This window comes from Dendroctonus ponderosae, unplaced genomic scaffold (assembly GCF_020466585.1).
Source record: "Dendroctonus ponderosae isolate FM_Combo_2020 unplaced genomic scaffold, Dpon_F_20191213v2 Dpon_F_20191213_324, whole genome shotgun sequence".
In the NCBI taxonomy this organism is placed as follows: domain Eukaryota; kingdom Metazoa; phylum Arthropoda; class Insecta; order Coleoptera; family Curculionidae; genus Dendroctonus; species Dendroctonus ponderosae.
Genome location: NW_026018532.1, coordinates 1 through 16,132, shown reverse-complemented (window position 1 = coordinate 16,132; position 16,132 = coordinate 1). Strand labels below are relative to the sequence as shown.

The window sequence follows — 16,132 nt, the reverse complement described above, 5'->3', positions numbered from 1 at the left end:
CGAAAGACCACCTAGAAGTTGGAGGAAAGATTTGGAAGAATCAATGGAGGCAAGAGTTCTACAAGATGGAGATTGGGCAGACCGAACAAAATGAAAGTTCAGAAGCGAGAAACGGCTCAAACACACTTGGAAAGGAAAAAGCATATGGATAAAATTATTCGGTCAACCGCGACCCAACTGTAAGAGAAAATAGAGGATTACAACGCACAAATCAACAAAAAATTGGAACCTACAGAAGCTCTGAGAAATATGACACTCAAAGAGATTATGGGCAGTGTTCAAGGTAGCTATAAAAAAAGCATGCTCCATGAAAACAAGAGCTGATACGAACTCAGCTAGAACACCAATAAACTACTGGCAGAACGCAGAACAACGGAAAGAGATTCAGCAAAATATCAAACGCGATATCTTATAGAGAAGTGAAAAATGCAATTGAAAGGACCTGAKATTTTATAACACACAAACAATAAACGAAGCTATCGAGRGGCTCRAAAAGMWCAAAWGAAAAGTCTCTCAAATACAAAATTAAGARCGAAYAAGGAGAAGTTGTTRCAGAGAGGCAGCAAATAACATCCACTATCCAGCATTTTTACAAGGAACTTTMCAGCCAATCAGTACCTAAACCAAACCGAGCGAAAATTGAAGTCATCCRAAATGAGGACTCTCAGARGATATCCYAGAAATTGACACTGCAGAGTTAAGGATAGYATTAAAGCAGATAAAGAACCRGAAGGCCCCAGGAGAAGATCTCCGTACGGAATAAAAGTTAAAAAAAACGGATGTAAAACTCTTGAAAAAGCACTRACTGTCCTTTTTAACAGATTYCCAGAGAAAGGAAAAATTCCCGATACATGGAGAAATGCCGAGGTTATAATCCTCTCTAAAAAGGGGGACCGAACTAACAGAGAACTACAGACCGGTTATCCTCCTATTCGTTTTGTGGAGGGTTCCCAGCAAAATAATTACCAACTGCCTCAATAATGAGTTTGATTTTTACCAGCAGGCTGGATTCCGGAGCAGTTATAGTACCTTGAGCACATCGAAATAGTGCGCACTCTTATAGAGAAGTGTACAAAATACAATGTCCCGTTACACCTCGCATTCGTTGACTACCAGAAARCATTCGACCAYATGAGCAACGCGAGCATCGACGATCAAGAATATARGAGYCTCATTGAAGATATCTACAAAGATGTTACGGTCCATGTYAAAATAGATGGAAACTCAACAACGGATGAGATCCYAATACAGAGAGAAGCTGGACAGGGTGACTCGATTTCTCCGAAATTATTCACCCTGGCGGTGGAAGATGTCTTTAGGAAATTGTCATGGCAACAGAAGAGAGTCAACATGCACCGAATATACCTAAATAATCTCCGATCTGCCGAGGACATTCTACTCATCAACACTAATGCAGGGGAGCTTAGCAATATGTTACACGACCTGAGGGAAGCATCGCAAATGGTGATTGAAAAAACCAAAATTACGAGCCCAGACAATATTTGTGTCACTATAGATAACCACGCACTTCAAGCTGTAGAATAATATTTATATCTTGGGCACAGCATAATGCAGCAGAACAGCAGGAACAATCAGTCAGCCGAAATAAAGAAGAAAATTAGGTTGGCTTGGATTAGCTTGGGTTAGGTGTATGATGTTTGTGTACTATCGGTCATGTTGTACGGATTGACAGTTACCCAAGCTAAGAAAAGCGGACAACGACTGCGAATCTGCCAACCTGCGATGGAACAAGCAATGCTCGGAATTAGCTTGAGAGATGGGCAAACGAATGAAAATATCAGGGCGAAAACCAAAGTCAATGACTCGGTGGAACAAACTGCAAGTGTTGGCAGACCCCTGTTAAGAAGGCGAGATGAAATACAGAGACCAGCTGGCAAGAAATGGATTCTCACAGCGCAGTGTAGATGGACATGGGAACAAATGAAAGAGGCTTATGTCCAGGAGTGGACTGAAACGAGCTGAAGAAGAAGATAAGGAAGTACTGGTACTACAACCGAACGATGACTATTGCCGAACGAAACTGTGCGTTTTTTAACACGCTGTTTCTAAATAAACGCAATGTTTTAAAAATCAATATTAAAAACATTCCTCAAATTACTTTTTCGTACGGACATTTGCATTGAGTCGCTATAGCCGCCTGAATTCGATTTATCTTCGTTGTGTTTCAGCAAAAATGCAATGTCTAATTTCCCTTAATTCAGGCTAATAATTAATTTCAACAGTTTCCAAACGCATGTATTTGTCAGATTGTTGAGGAATTTTTAGTTTCAGCTATGTTATCAGGCAATTATATACGTCCAGTGCTCCCTTCCAATCTCAATTTTCTTTCAGTATGTTTATTTTGAACAAGATATAATAAAAACGATAGCAATTTTTGCGAAACTGACTTATTCTAGCCATGTCGATGTACGATCTTTTTTCAGTTAGTGTACTAACATCAACCACCATAAGGCAACATATAACATCGATTCTGTGTTGAAACTTGAATATCTTCACTTAAGTAGCTATTTATCTGGTGCACACAACTTAGCAAGTTCTGTGAGATCGAACATTATGGCTCGTTAATTCGCAACCTTTGGACACACGAGAAACTACATGTAAAACTTTCAGACAATGTAGGTTAGAAAGTAATTTTACAGTTTTATATGAGCATTCCATTTCGTACAAACACAAGTCAAAATACAAATATCCATTATTATTTAATATACAGGATGGCAAATTTATGTAATGGGTGTACGCATTGATGAATTTATTTATTTCATTCTTCCCAAGTATTTATCTCATTGTTCTGTGAATTCAGTTGAAAATCTAAAGGTTGAAACGTTGGTTTTGCTTTTCAACTAATTACAATAACCAATTTATTAATTTATGTGTCCTTTTCTTTTATTTGACATTTAGGTTTGTTGACTATGTTTGTTGATTTACGCATAAAGTGGCAGCTGTCTAGTTGCATACTTAATGTTCAAGATAAATACGTTTTACATGTTTTAGTGAAAATTATTATTTTCATCACTAATTATAATTTGATAGCAAATTAATATTAATTTTCAGTTTACACGATATGAAACATAAATGCGAACCACCCTGTATAATAAATAGAACAACCGTTTTCTACAGATCAGCAGTTTATTGTATAGATAGAACATTTGACTCTCAACATACGAAAATTCAATATGGCAGAAATATAATTATAATAAATACGTAAAGAGGTTTCACTGTTATTAACCCGAAATAGGTAACTTGCACGGTAAATTGAGCTAGTTTTTCAACATCAAAAATATTCATATATTTGTGCTATACAAAAACCTTGGTGCAAAAATAACTTCTTAATAATCCCAAGCAATCCATCGCGCAACGTTGTTCAAACTTATGTTTGAGTATCTGACTGTAATTCTGACTTTTGAGCAGTTAACAGAAAAAATGTCAATAAACTTCCCAGATGTCTGCCTATTCAATCATGAATATTATTTATCTTGATCCCTTGGTGAAAAGTACAAAGTTTTGCCACTGTTTTCGATGAGGAAAAAATCACTTTACTCATGACAATGGCATTATTCAATTAAATTTTCTTCATCCCGTGTGAAAAGTAATAACTTTCGCCAAGCACGCTGACAGCTTGACTGTTTGTCACTGACTGTCGGCTGACTGTTTTGACAACATTTTCAAAGCCATCTTTTCAAAATCGTATACTTTTCCGCTAGTATCCGGCTAGTCTCTACCGAGGATCAATGAAAATGATACGCAAGACAAAAATCGAAGGTCCGCCATCCGCCGTCAACTTCAAGCAGTGGTATAACGTCGACTTTCGTCTCTTGTACCGTAATATACTATTACCCAAAGTATTTTTTTTGCGTTGATTGAAGGAATTAGCAGAAATTTACGTATTTTGTAATATAAAGGAAATATTCATCCATTTCAATCACATCAGTTATTCTGAGGGTAAAAAGTAAAAAATAAGAAAGCAAATTTAGGTCAAAAAGAGAAGTGTGTTTGTAGTGTTTACAACCGTTCCCACCTCGGTCGTGCGTTTAAAGCGTTTAAAGCTGGAACATTTTTGCTTTTGTGTAAGTAATCATCCTCATCATTAACTTGATCAAATTCACAGCCACCGTCGTTAAAGCATCTCATATAATAAATATTCAATTTAATCGAAATGAGAGTGTTTTGTTATATGCCTTCAATTCCTTACTCATGTAATAAAAATTATTAACAATTTTAAATTTCTTCCCCAATACTTTTACTTTTTTATTTCGATCTATTGTTTCCGTTTCAGATAAATTTAAAGTCGGACTGTCATAAATTTGCACGAAAAAACTTCCGTTCTCTTGTGCTCCGTTCGTTTGCGAATATTCCGAATATATTAGAAAGGCTTTTGTTATAAACTAATGAGTTTATGTTTTAAGTTAACGAATGAAATAAATCAATCAACGCAAAGAAACACTGTCTGATACCTAAAGACACGTTTAAACTCTGTGCAATAGATTGCTTTAGTATTTTATACATATGTTAAGATAGTTTTAGGCTACGTTACATGGAGAACCTACGGGACTAGTAGACTCGGTATTATTGCCAACAGTAATCGAAATATTTACATAAGTGAATTATATACATTCATAAAAAGATTGCAAATAGGAATTCTGCTTTTTAATTGTTTCGAAATTTTAACACATAAATTGCATCTAAATTGCAGTATCTTAAAATGATGTAGGAAGTACGCAACATTTTTAACATTTCTGTGTCTTTGTCCGGCCCAATCGCGTTAGACTAGTTAGTTTTAGATAAAATCATGGAAATTAATAAAAATGAGTATTAATGGGTTAATAAAGTTATTTCATAGAAGTAATAAAAATGGTGCGTAACTATACTTAAGTTTATTCTAAACATATTTATTCTACATTGCACAAACCGATATATAAAAATCGAGTCAACATTGTGATATCCAGTTGCTATTTTATCTAAATGTTTCAGTAAACCAAACACGAATGATGGTAAAATTATTTTTATTGAATGGAAGTATCAGCCAACTTCGATAATAGTCCATACTTTCGCTAAGAGGAATATTCTTTGATATAATAGAGGAAAACTTTTGGTATTATTCAGGGTGATTAAAAAGTGGCGCCCTTCATCTGGAGGTGCTACCTGGGGGTGTTTTGAGAGTACAGGAAAAATAGTAAAACAATTTGCTGTATTAAAAACTGAGATATTTGCAATAAACTAGAGCAGAAGGATAACAACAACAGACAAATAAAATAAAATTAAGTTCTTAAATCACAAGAGGTGTACGAAGTTTTGCCCGTTTAAAGGTACGGTTTGAATGGTGTTAGTGCAACTGCGACTCGCGACTCGCGGCTGCTCGCATATGACTCCTTTAAGGCTGATTCATACTATTAGACACCTAACGAGCCGGCAGCGACACGATGAAACATTCTTATAAGATTAATAAATGGTGATGTTCACATTAAGCTGCAACGGCACGGTAACGACACCTACAGACAACGACGAAGCCGACCGACACTCACGACCTCTGTTGTTGTCGGCCCGTTAGGTGTCTGATGGTGTGAATCAGGTGGAATCACAGACGACAATTAACCGACATCGACATGACGGTGGTTTGTTGCGTTGTTTGTGATTATTTATTTGGCTATAACAAAACTTGAAGCTATATTTTAAACTAAATAGAATTACAATTATGTAATCATTCCAGGTTCATGAGACTTGGGATTTTCTTGATTTTTATACMTTTGGCAGTAGGTTTTTATGAAAAAYATATGAATAAAACAATTCTAATAATACAATATACAAAAGRAACGACTACTTACTAGTTTTTYRTTTATTTRMMGGTCTACATTTTGTTTAGGGTGCTGATTCTARSCATGATCTGGCCTARCGCACGGTACGTGTCGTTACCGTGYCGTTGCCGGTTARTAAGAAMACTACTATTTACTCATCTAATAAAAATGTTTTGTCGTGTCGTTGCCGTGTCTTTGCCGGTCGTTGGGWGGAAATATTCCTTTAATGTACTTTGCACATAAACGGTTTCTGTCGTACTTTGCGACTAGAGACACAACGGCTCGAGTTGCAGCTAATGCGATTCAACTGGTGCAAATGGTTCAAGTCGCAACTAAGATTTTGGGGAGATGGCTGGTTTTTTAGCGCATGAGGATCACATTTTTAATGGAAAGTCCAAAAATGCCCATTGATTTATGATTATAAAAATTAAAATTATWAAATTTTTATCGTAAAAGAAAATGGATGCAGGAAAATAAGTCCCATAAGCGGATTAAGATATTTGGATTTTTTTAAGGAATTGTACTTCTTTTAGTAAAATAACGCTTAMAAKTTTGAGGTCGTSCATCATTTCGACAGTTTTCTCTCAAATTTATTTACCTCACGAATTGATCTCTTGAACTGATCTGTTGCGACTATAAACGCATCACCCAAAACACGTTGCGACTGCGGCCAAACGCAACACCGAGTCGCATTCGCCGATCGCACAGCTGAAATCGCACCTTAACTCCAAACGTCTTTGGTCCCAATCAGTTGATTGTGCACTCTTGGCAGCAGTATGGGATCACATTTTGAGCAGATTCCCGTTTTTGGTTAATTAACTCGTGCTTAATTTGTACCGGTATTCGGTAGAACAGAGATTTATCTTCAATACCTGTTCCTCTAGGTCTGCAACCCGAGCATCTCAAGATCGTCCACTATCTGTGTCAATTTATGAAGCCAATCGTCCAGTGTYTCYAKTTTTTTGCTGGTGYAAGTTCTTACAGCKTCTCCTATCTTACTTKATTGACRACAGGTAGAAGWGTACTTTTTGAATATAAAARMAWTTWTRATTTGATGCAAAAGGTCGTAATTTTTATTTTTGARTGCMTAAGTATTCCAATAGGCCACCAATTGCCAAACCAGGATGAAAAAATTAAAAAATAATACTTAATATCAWAGTTGAATCTTCTAAAAAGTTTCGAAAAAATGTTTTCCAATATTCTTCTCGTAYTCTCTTAGTGAGCCCTATAGCGCTTTAAAAKGAATTACGCCAATTGTGAATCACCCTGTATAAGCGTGCYATAATTTKTTGAAAGGTCAATCATCTTTCAGGTGGACTTCTTCTTCTACTGCCACATTGGGTGCCAAAAAACCACCCAATCATGAATAATGTTGAAAAGGATGCAAAAGCACATTGCATTTTGTTGATAGCAGCTTATTAGTGGGACAAACGGCAACATATGGAATATTGCAAAATACTTAAAGCTTGTTGAAAATCTTAGTGTTGAGCTTTAATAAAAGTTCCAATGCTGACTAACCCAAACTAAATGTTTCGGTTTGATTCAAAGCATTCTCACTGGAAAAATAGCTTTCTCGGTTCAGGAGATATGTTTTTTTTACTTGATTTGAAAAGTCCCATTCCACAGGAACACCTGTTAAATAATCAAGATTAACACATGATAAAACAGGAATATGCTGATATTTCCATCCATTAAAGATTTAATTACAAACCAAATAGTCAGTCTTCTTAGTAACTAAACAAAAACTGTTACCACATTTATCACATATAAAACTTTGGTCTAACGTGTTCTATTAGGATACGGTGATATGGTGTATAAACACTTCTCTAATCAATAAAGTCTTATTGCTAGACCTTCTTATTGCAAGAGGGCATAATAATTGAACGCAGCGACAATAGTTATCAAACCAGACGACAACTGAAGAGTTCCTGATCGGGAAAAGGTATATTTCTCATTGTTGATAACATGATTGTGATCGATTAGAGTGAAGGTACGGGAAGCGATTAGTGGTGGCGCGACTTCCCTATCCAGACCATCTGTTGTGGAAACGCACGTTAAATTGCTGAGAGAATTAATGCTGGCTGAATTGTGCCTTCGGTCTAGATGCATTCGTAACTGAATTTTCGTTCTTCGTAGTTCAATGCCAGCTGCGAGATCGCGGTGAACCTCTTCCGGACTTATGTCGCGAACTAATGGATTAAGAACCTGGAACATACCGTGAGTTACTTTAAATATTCAGACCAATTCCATTTATAAACAGACAAGTTATTTAAAATATTTATATATTTGCGCTATAATTTTTCGCTTTTGCGCCGCTAACTTTACTTGGTTCAACCTTTAACTGCTCGCTGCACTTAAAGAAGTAGTTCTACGGTAAAAACGAGTGTAACCCTGTATCCTATAGCACTGTCCGAAGCTCAATAATAACGATCTACATAGATCAAATACCGTTAAATCTCGATCTGAAAAATATTTTTTTGGAATTACTCCTTTGTTGGTTATTGCCTTGAGTTAAAGTTTAATGCAGTTAGTACCTATGAGCTTTCGTATTATCGCGCAAAAGTTGACAATTATACCTTTATGCTATGCGGTTGAACTCCCCTTGTCATCTACATGAAAATCTAATTTTTTTCGTTTTCCGTTTTCTGTTGTGAATTATTTTATGAAAGAAAATAGTACTCCACATTTCGTAAAAACAGTTTGCATGTTACATCTCTCAAAACCGAGCTGTTTTCGAGCAAAGCTACTTTTAAAATTGTTCTGCAGAGTGTAGTTAAATAATTTCCAACGTTTTAAGAGAACGTTCCATCGGTACAGCTGCACTTAGAATTAACCATTCTTTGTTAAATACCTATTCGATTAAGTAATAGGTATTATTAGATTTTGTAGTGCTGCTTCAAAATGTTTATAGCAAATTTTCAAAGTGCTGTCTATCCTCCTATATGCACAAATTAAGTCTTGTCAAAAAATTGGGGAAACCCTTGAATGTAATATATATTTCTCTATATAATTTTTAAAAACTTTAAAACAATAATTTTTTGATTTAGAAATGTGTTTCGGGCTTTGAAGCCGTAGTCCATGAGAATTTCTTCCTGACGTTTCGTCCACAACTGCGATGGACATTATCAAAGGCGATGAGGCAGTGAGCGAAAAAATAAATACGACAGGGGATCCAGTAGTTGAACCAGTCTTAGTCGGAAAGCACTGGAGATCACTTTGCCAACTTCAAAGCCCGAAAAACATTCCTAAATGTCGAGATTTGACCGGCTGTAAAAGCCTTCACAATCTAATAATTTTCTGATATGATGAGTCTTTAATTCGAAAGGATTGCGTAATGATGTGCGGTATACTAGCGGTCGAGCCCACTATACCAATATACCCTCGTCCTATCCATCTTTCAAGACGTGCTTCATTCAGCAATCTCCTAACAGCTACTATGCAATGTGGAAAAACTCCATCTGGTAATAATTACATTGAGCTTCTAACTTGAAGAGGCACAATTTCCAAAAAAACCTGCAATTGATTTTTTTTGTGAATCTATAAGGCCCAATTAAGTAATTTACTGCCATGTCAGTCCAGATATTAACAGAAAACGTGTTCTAAAGTCATAAGAGGGGTGTAGGGGTGACATTGTAGAAGTAGTACCTTTGTCGCGAAACGGCCACACGCGGACATAGCTAGGATGGTTTCAACACACTGGTCTACAGGGTCCCCAACTCATTTTCTGGTTTCAAGCGCCACACTCTGCTAAACTGCGTTGTTGCGCAGGCCACACCAACTCAGAGACTAGTTTATATTAAACAGTATTATAAAGTACAGCTTTCGGGATCGCTAATTTCAGGCTGAACCCAGCCAATGAGAGCTAAAACTCGAAACTAGTCCTGGCGGTGCTTGAGGTTAGCGCACCTCAAAATCTGCACATGCCTATTTCAACAGCCCATGACCACTCTGCTGATGCCGAAAGCTTTCTTCGCTTTCATCGCCATGATTGAGATCAAAGATTCCAGTACACATATGCCCGTATGACAAGGAATCTTTTTCACATTAAGATTTAATCTTGTTTAAGATTGCCTTCAGTGATCTAAATTGTCCAAATCTAGTGCGGATGGCACTAGACAGTTGCCGATTTGGAATTATTATTTTTGGATGTGTTTTAATATACATAAGTTCTTCCGCAGAAGCATTTCTACCTTATTTGTGTTTTGACGTTGGATTTTCTCTATATGTTTTTAGAAAAAAAGCACGTATTTTTTTATGCGTTAAGCAAATTTTAGCGCTTTTTTTGGCTAATTTTGGCGGTTTGGTAAATATGAATTTTTAAACACCATGTGTAATAAAAAAGTATGTGGCCATACGTCGTTAGTTATTAATATTCTGTATTTAGTGATAGTAATACTAAAATTGGTAAATAAGTAATGCAGTTTTGGTACAGAATTTGCTCAATTCAGTATAATACTTCCCTTATAAGACCCTTGATAATTTTGGAAAATTGAAAACTAAATTATTAAAATTTTAAATGTTTATATAACTTATAATATAACTTATAACTTATCTGACCGTCCACGGATTGAAGTGCAAATTGTTTCTGGTGAAAGTTGGCAGCTTTACTTTAACATTAGCTGAGTCTTAGTTTTCTACCATTAGCGGTTTGGATGATACCAAGTTCTAAACATATTGTTTGTAAGAAAAGAAAATGTGTGTCATACGCAGCTAAATAATGAAAATTGCAAATTTTAAAGTTGCTCTCTTTCCTTAATGGTCCTGTCGCGTTTGGACTGGAATTTTTTCCAACAATTGAGTTCTCCTATTTTGATATTAATTTATATTTGATAGAACTGCTCAGAATATTTAGTACAATAATTTATTATACTCTTATTGAAGTGAAAAATTTATTTCTTCTTTTACAATCAAGTCAACTTGTTTATCTTGTCAGTCACAATAAAAATCGATCATTTCAGAAAGGCACGTAAATCTTTTTACGTAAATTTTACTGTTTGCTTGTTTGTACACAAAAATTGTAGGTTTTTAAATAGCTGACAACGATCAGCTCAACATCTTTGCATTAATAATAAATACGTTTTGTAATACGTGTCCTACTAAAGTTTAAAACAATCGGAAAATCAACGGAAGGCAATTCCAAACAAAAATTGTAAAACTAACTTTATCGACCTGTCATAATTGAGTTTTTGAAAAAGTTTGAAAATGAAAAGAAAAAATAAGTAGACACGCATAGTTTCTGTTTTGAAACTTCGTTGTTAAGTGTTGGTGGCATAAGTTTTGAACACCCTGCATAAATATCGGACATTTATGGTGACTATGGAGTCCAACACAAAACACATAAAGCCACTATTTTTGTATGTTTAGGTGCATTCAGGTCATTTACGAGAAAAAATATATGTTTTTGTGGCTTCTAAAAAACGTTTTATTATCTTAAAAGCTAATATTAATTTTATGTAAAAGGGTAGATTGCTCAATCTCATTATGACATGTTATACAATACTTTTTCGACCACTGCAGAATATTAGAATGAAAACGAGAATTATTCCTCTGGATATCAGGAATAAGATTTTATATATTTTTTTTTAGACTTGGCGAATTTTGATATGCTAATTTTGCTAAGTTGTCATCGAAAGCAAATTTATTCTTAGTATTTGCTGGTATTGAAAAATATGAATCATGCAATAGAAAAGAGTTTGCGCTACATACAGCGTGTTCCAGACAGGGGCAGATCCAGATTTAAGTCAGCAACCTTTTAAAAGCATTAAAATGTGGAAACGTGATGTGTAAGTACGTAAATAAAGTGTTCTACTACCCGAAGAAAAATTAGTATCTATTCAATATAAGTAGTTCCTTTACACATTTAGCGAATATAGTCTATATAATATGTGTCTTAAAAAGTATCACTTTCCTTTATTTTAAAGTTTTACTCACCAACAACTTACTGTGCCAGTTTTACAATATATTTAGTTCAACCCAAGCCTGATTTTATTTGTTTACTGTTCCAGATGTTAATAATTTATTGCGATGTATTATTATTGACTTAATTCAAATGACTAACAACTTTAACACTCTTAAACTGATAACAAAATAATTTACGAAATGTTCAGATCGTTTTTACAAAAACCAGCAGACTAAACCCATCTACTAATTATTGAAATCAAGATTAGCAATTACCAACTTTTCCCGGGATCTTTTTTCTTAGAAAAGTTTGCTTTAATTCGGCAGATAATCCACGGAAGTCCGTGAAATAATTACTTTAGAATTTCCAGCGCTTAGCCAGAGGCATCAAAGATTAATTTATTTTTCAATTTTTCCTCATTAAGCAGATTATTCCACATACAAAGCATGAAATAGATATTCAACTGTTTCAAATCATTTCTTGAACATATAACCTTTTAAACTGTAGGCTATTTAAATAACATTTTAAATTGCTCTTCAGTTTTAGAATAAGTTTAATAAATACGTCATTTATTGTCTCTATTAATCAAAATACGTTTCGGTACATACATGCAGAAATGCATGCCAAGTCTTAAAGCAGCAACAACGCTACACGTAAAAACTGATGATGGTGAAAAAATACACCGAAACGTATTTTGATTAATAAATAAAGACAATAAATGACTGAAACCTAGGAATAGATTTGATTTGAGTTTAAGTTATAAAAAATAATTACTCAACTGGTTTTAATCGAATTCTTTTCCAAATATTAACTAATTATTCCATAATTCCATTCAATTTTGCCTAATTAAGCGTATGTTTATTGCGAATATTTGGTTATTTCAATGTACAGTTTTAAGTATTTATGGTGAAATAACATTTTAAGCAATATCATTATAATATTGAAATAAATTAAATTATAGCTTTATTCATTAATAAAAGTCAACATTAAATACATAGGCTTTGCATTTGAAAACTAACCACATATTTTAATATAATATTTTTAAAACTTGAAAAATGAATCAAAATATAAAAAATATGTCGATCTAGATCAGAAGAAGGTACCTCCCATCGGATCACATTTTATTTTAGATTGTCGAAAGGCAACGACGGCAGCCTAGCTGCTGGTAGGGTCACTCTCGATTAGGTCAAAGGCGAGGGATTAGACGAAGCATGTTCCCTGGTCCTCCAGGATGGGGGCTGAATTTATGGGCTTGCTACCCTTTCTTCATAAAAACCTAAACTTAAACAACGACTTAAGCTACGGGACCTTGAATATCGGAAGGGGGAATGTACAGGGCATCAGGACCGAACTTATGGAAGTTATCAGCGAAATACGGAAAATGGACATGGACATAATAGCATTATCTGAGACCAAGAAGAAAGGATCAGGGATCGAAGAAATGGACAACTATATTCATTTATTCAGTGGAGTGCCGAAAGATAATTGAGCAAAACGAGGAATATCAATATTGATCAAGAACAGTTGTAAAAGTGGAATAACAAATTTTGAAACAATACACGAACGAATAATAAAGGTCAATATAACAATCCTCGGAAAACGAGTAACTATTATTCGTATATGCGCACCGAACGATGATGACATTAACCAAATGAAAGTTAATTACTACACAAAATTACAACAAATTCGGGACGAAGTAACACAGAGTAGAGAAGTAATAATAATTGGCCATTTTAATGTAAGAACTGGACGCAAAATGAATGATGCCAGCGTGAGAGGTTATGGCGCAGAACAAACTACCGAAAATAATAAGCTAACAACTGCACACGGCTTCATTGAATACAAGGACAATCATAAATACACTTGGACTCAAACCATAAGACAGCTAAAATCAATAATAGATTACGTTGCGACACTTCAACAAACTCAACTGCAAGTGAAAGACTTAAGAGTAAGAAGAATTGTAGACTGTGGCTCAGACCACCACTTGCTACGTGCAAAAATAGCATACCCGTATAGAGCCTGGGACCAGACTTCAAGAAGAATCACTCAACATCACAACCCACAAAATACAATCACGACTGTATAACATAGATGGACTTGAAGAAGATAGTATACTGCATCAACATAGATAAGACGACAACTCTTGAATATTGAATATACAAGTACAAACAACTTTTACTAGCATTTAAAAGAAGCAATACATCAAGAGGTAACTGAAGCTTTGGGGATCAGGGAACAAACGCGACTCCGAGAGAAATGATGGTGGGATAAAAGTCTAGAACAAGATGTAAATCAAGAACAGTTGTCTGCATTTTTATAATATTTGATCTAGCAGTTATTGCGTAGTATTAGGTGGGATTTTATAATAAACAATTTTCAAATAACTCCACTAGAAAAAGTCTAGAGGGGTCAAATCGGGAGACCGTGGCTGGCCACTCTTTTGCATCCAGCTACGAATCCATTTGCCGGGATACTGCTGATTCAACTACCCACTTTCTAACTGGTAAAGCAAAACGTCAGTGACTTGAAATGGAAATTTCCTTCCTCGATCCGCAAGGTTCCATTTTCTTCCATTTGATAATCTAACTGTTGTATGATTTTGAGGCTAGTTCTCTCACATTTCATATTATATATAATAAATGCTTTCATTCACGTCATATATAATAAATGCTTAGTTGAATTTATTATAGAATTAAACCACAAACACATACTTACTTGTTGCTTGTTAATGAAAAATTTTAATGTTGGCTTCGGATCCCCAAATCCGGATGTGCAAGTTGCGAGCAATGTATCGTCGAGCGCATAGGTCTTCTTTAAATTTTCTATCATCGGGGGTTCCTTTGGCAGTGCTGAAAAAATACTTTGTTAAGAAATCAGATAATTATGGCTTAAAGAAAATGGCACATCATGCAACGATTTACGTTTTGCTCAGTATTTCGACTCTTTTACGGGTATTTCTCACCAGCTTGAGAAATGAAAAAATGTGGGGACCCCAACAGATAAGTAGTATAATCTCTCAGTTATGAACTAAAGGTATATTTTGCAAAAAAACCTATCAATTATTATTTCTATGGTGTTTCTTACACAAGCGTTAGTGAGCGCGAGATATTCTCAATTAAACTATCAACTTAATTTTTATAAAAATATAAAATTCTGTGTACTACTCAAATTTTTGAGCAAAACTTTCTCCTGTCCAATTTAACGAAGAGTATTTCTAATTTAATTTTCAAGTTACAAGGTTATAAAAGGGTGATTGGGATCAATTACGTTCGTTAAAATGAAATTTCCTAATTATTTTGTCATTTTTGTAAAACTTATGTAAGAAGTTGTATCTTGAAAACTTGGCGTTGTCTATTTTTTTTTTGCAGAAATACATGCGGTACCCTAATTGCCCTAAATTCTTCGATTTTTTTAGGAGCCAAGGGGAGGAGAGAGTTTTAATTAAAAAACTTTTCCGCAATCAGACTAATAAGTCTTTGAAGTTGCAATTTTGCACCTGAATAACTTCCTTATTTCAAATTGAGTAATCAAATTTTTATACCGTTTTCGGTCTTAATGTCTGGTTAGATGACTAGTTTATGTAAGGTGCCTTATCTTTAAAAGTTGCCATTTTCCATAGTGTGGTTGGTCCATAAGTGTTAGGTCCTTGAGGCCATTGCTGAAAACTGGTAAGCTTTCTCAGCTTCTTTTAGGGCGTCGTTGAAATAATTTCCTAACGTGTCGCAAAGGAGAAGGATTTTTTTGTTGACGTTGTTATTGGGAAACTGTAGCTCCACGACTTTTCTTATTGCATAGCAGCGGAAGCCGGTTGCTGCTGGTTTACTGTTGAGTGTTCTAACAATGCCGATTTTCCTCTTGTCTCAATCGACACTTTCCTCAATGTTCTTAGATCGAGGCATTAATTGAATTTTTTGTGGTTCTCTTCTCAAAACGCATAAACATCCACAAGAGCATACTATTAGGTAGACTTCTTTATTTAAGATCATCTATCCTTAACCGTCCTTAAGCAGTTATAATTTTTAGTTTTAGGCTTGTAGATAGTAAACGGTAGAAGTGATTTGCGTGTTGTTCTGCTTTGTGTAGGTTTTTTGGTATATCCGTTCTAAAAAAATGTTTCCTTAGATGTTTTAATTCGGTTTTCTGATGCTTTGGGCCGCGACTCTTCTGCATTTGAAAAAATATGGGTGACTCTGCAGACGACTACAGCGGAGCATGTCTTGTTGCACGTCCTTATGTAAATTGTATACTTGGAAGTTTCCAGTTTCATAAAGTGCCATAAAATTCAATGGAATAATTCCACAATTTTAACAAAAGAACAATCCACTAAAAAACGTAAAATTAAAGAAAGCGCACTAATTTTACTAAATCAAAATAATTGCGTTGCTTCATGTTCATTTAATTTAAGTCATACATGGTTACC

General features: G+C 35.0%; 3 protein-coding genes across 3 annotated transcripts; 2 read left to right on the top strand and 1 right to left on the bottom strand.

Moving 5' to 3' along the window:
* The first annotated feature begins 1,131 nt into the window (after positions 1-1,131).
* Positions 1,132-1,545, top strand: LOC109535536. The gene has a single exon (XM_048665357.1). The coding sequence runs from the start codon at positions 1,132-1,134 to the stop codon at positions 1,543-1,545; it is 414 nt and encodes a 137-aa protein (XP_048521314.1).
* A 129-nt stretch (positions 1,546-1,674) lies between these two features.
* On the top strand, positions 1,675-1,983 carry LOC125504040. The gene has a single exon (XM_048665361.1). The coding sequence runs from the start codon at positions 1,675-1,677 to the stop codon at positions 1,981-1,983; it is 309 nt and encodes a 102-aa protein (XP_048521318.1).
* A 4,985-nt stretch (positions 1,984-6,968) lies between these two features.
* Positions 6,969-14,557, bottom strand: LOC125504039. Its single transcript, XM_048665358.1, has 2 exons — positions 14,428-14,557; positions 6,969-8,015 (listed from the first exon to the last, which is right to left on the bottom strand). The coding sequence occupies exons 1-2, from the start codon at positions 14,539-14,541 to the stop codon at positions 7,668-7,670; spliced, it is 462 nt and encodes a 153-aa protein (XP_048521315.1). The 5' UTR covers positions 14,542-14,557; the 3' UTR covers positions 6,969-7,667.
* Positions 14,558-16,132: the final 1,575 nt, after the last annotated feature.

What these genes read in the sequence shown, in the direction of transcription:
- LOC125504040 (XM_048665361.1), top strand. Translation starts at nt 1,675, where the DNA reads ATGTTGTACGGATTGACAGTTACCCAAGCTAAGAAAAGCGGACAACGA.
- LOC125504039 (XM_048665358.1), bottom strand. Translation starts at nt 14,541, where the DNA reads ATGATAGAAAATTTAAAGAAGACCTATGCGCTCGACGATACATTGCTC. An exon ending in TTTTCATTAACAAGCAACAA is followed by an intron (nt 8,016 to 14,427) that starts GTAAGTATGTGT and finishes GGTATGTTCCAG; the next exon opens with GTTCTTAATCCATTAGTTCG.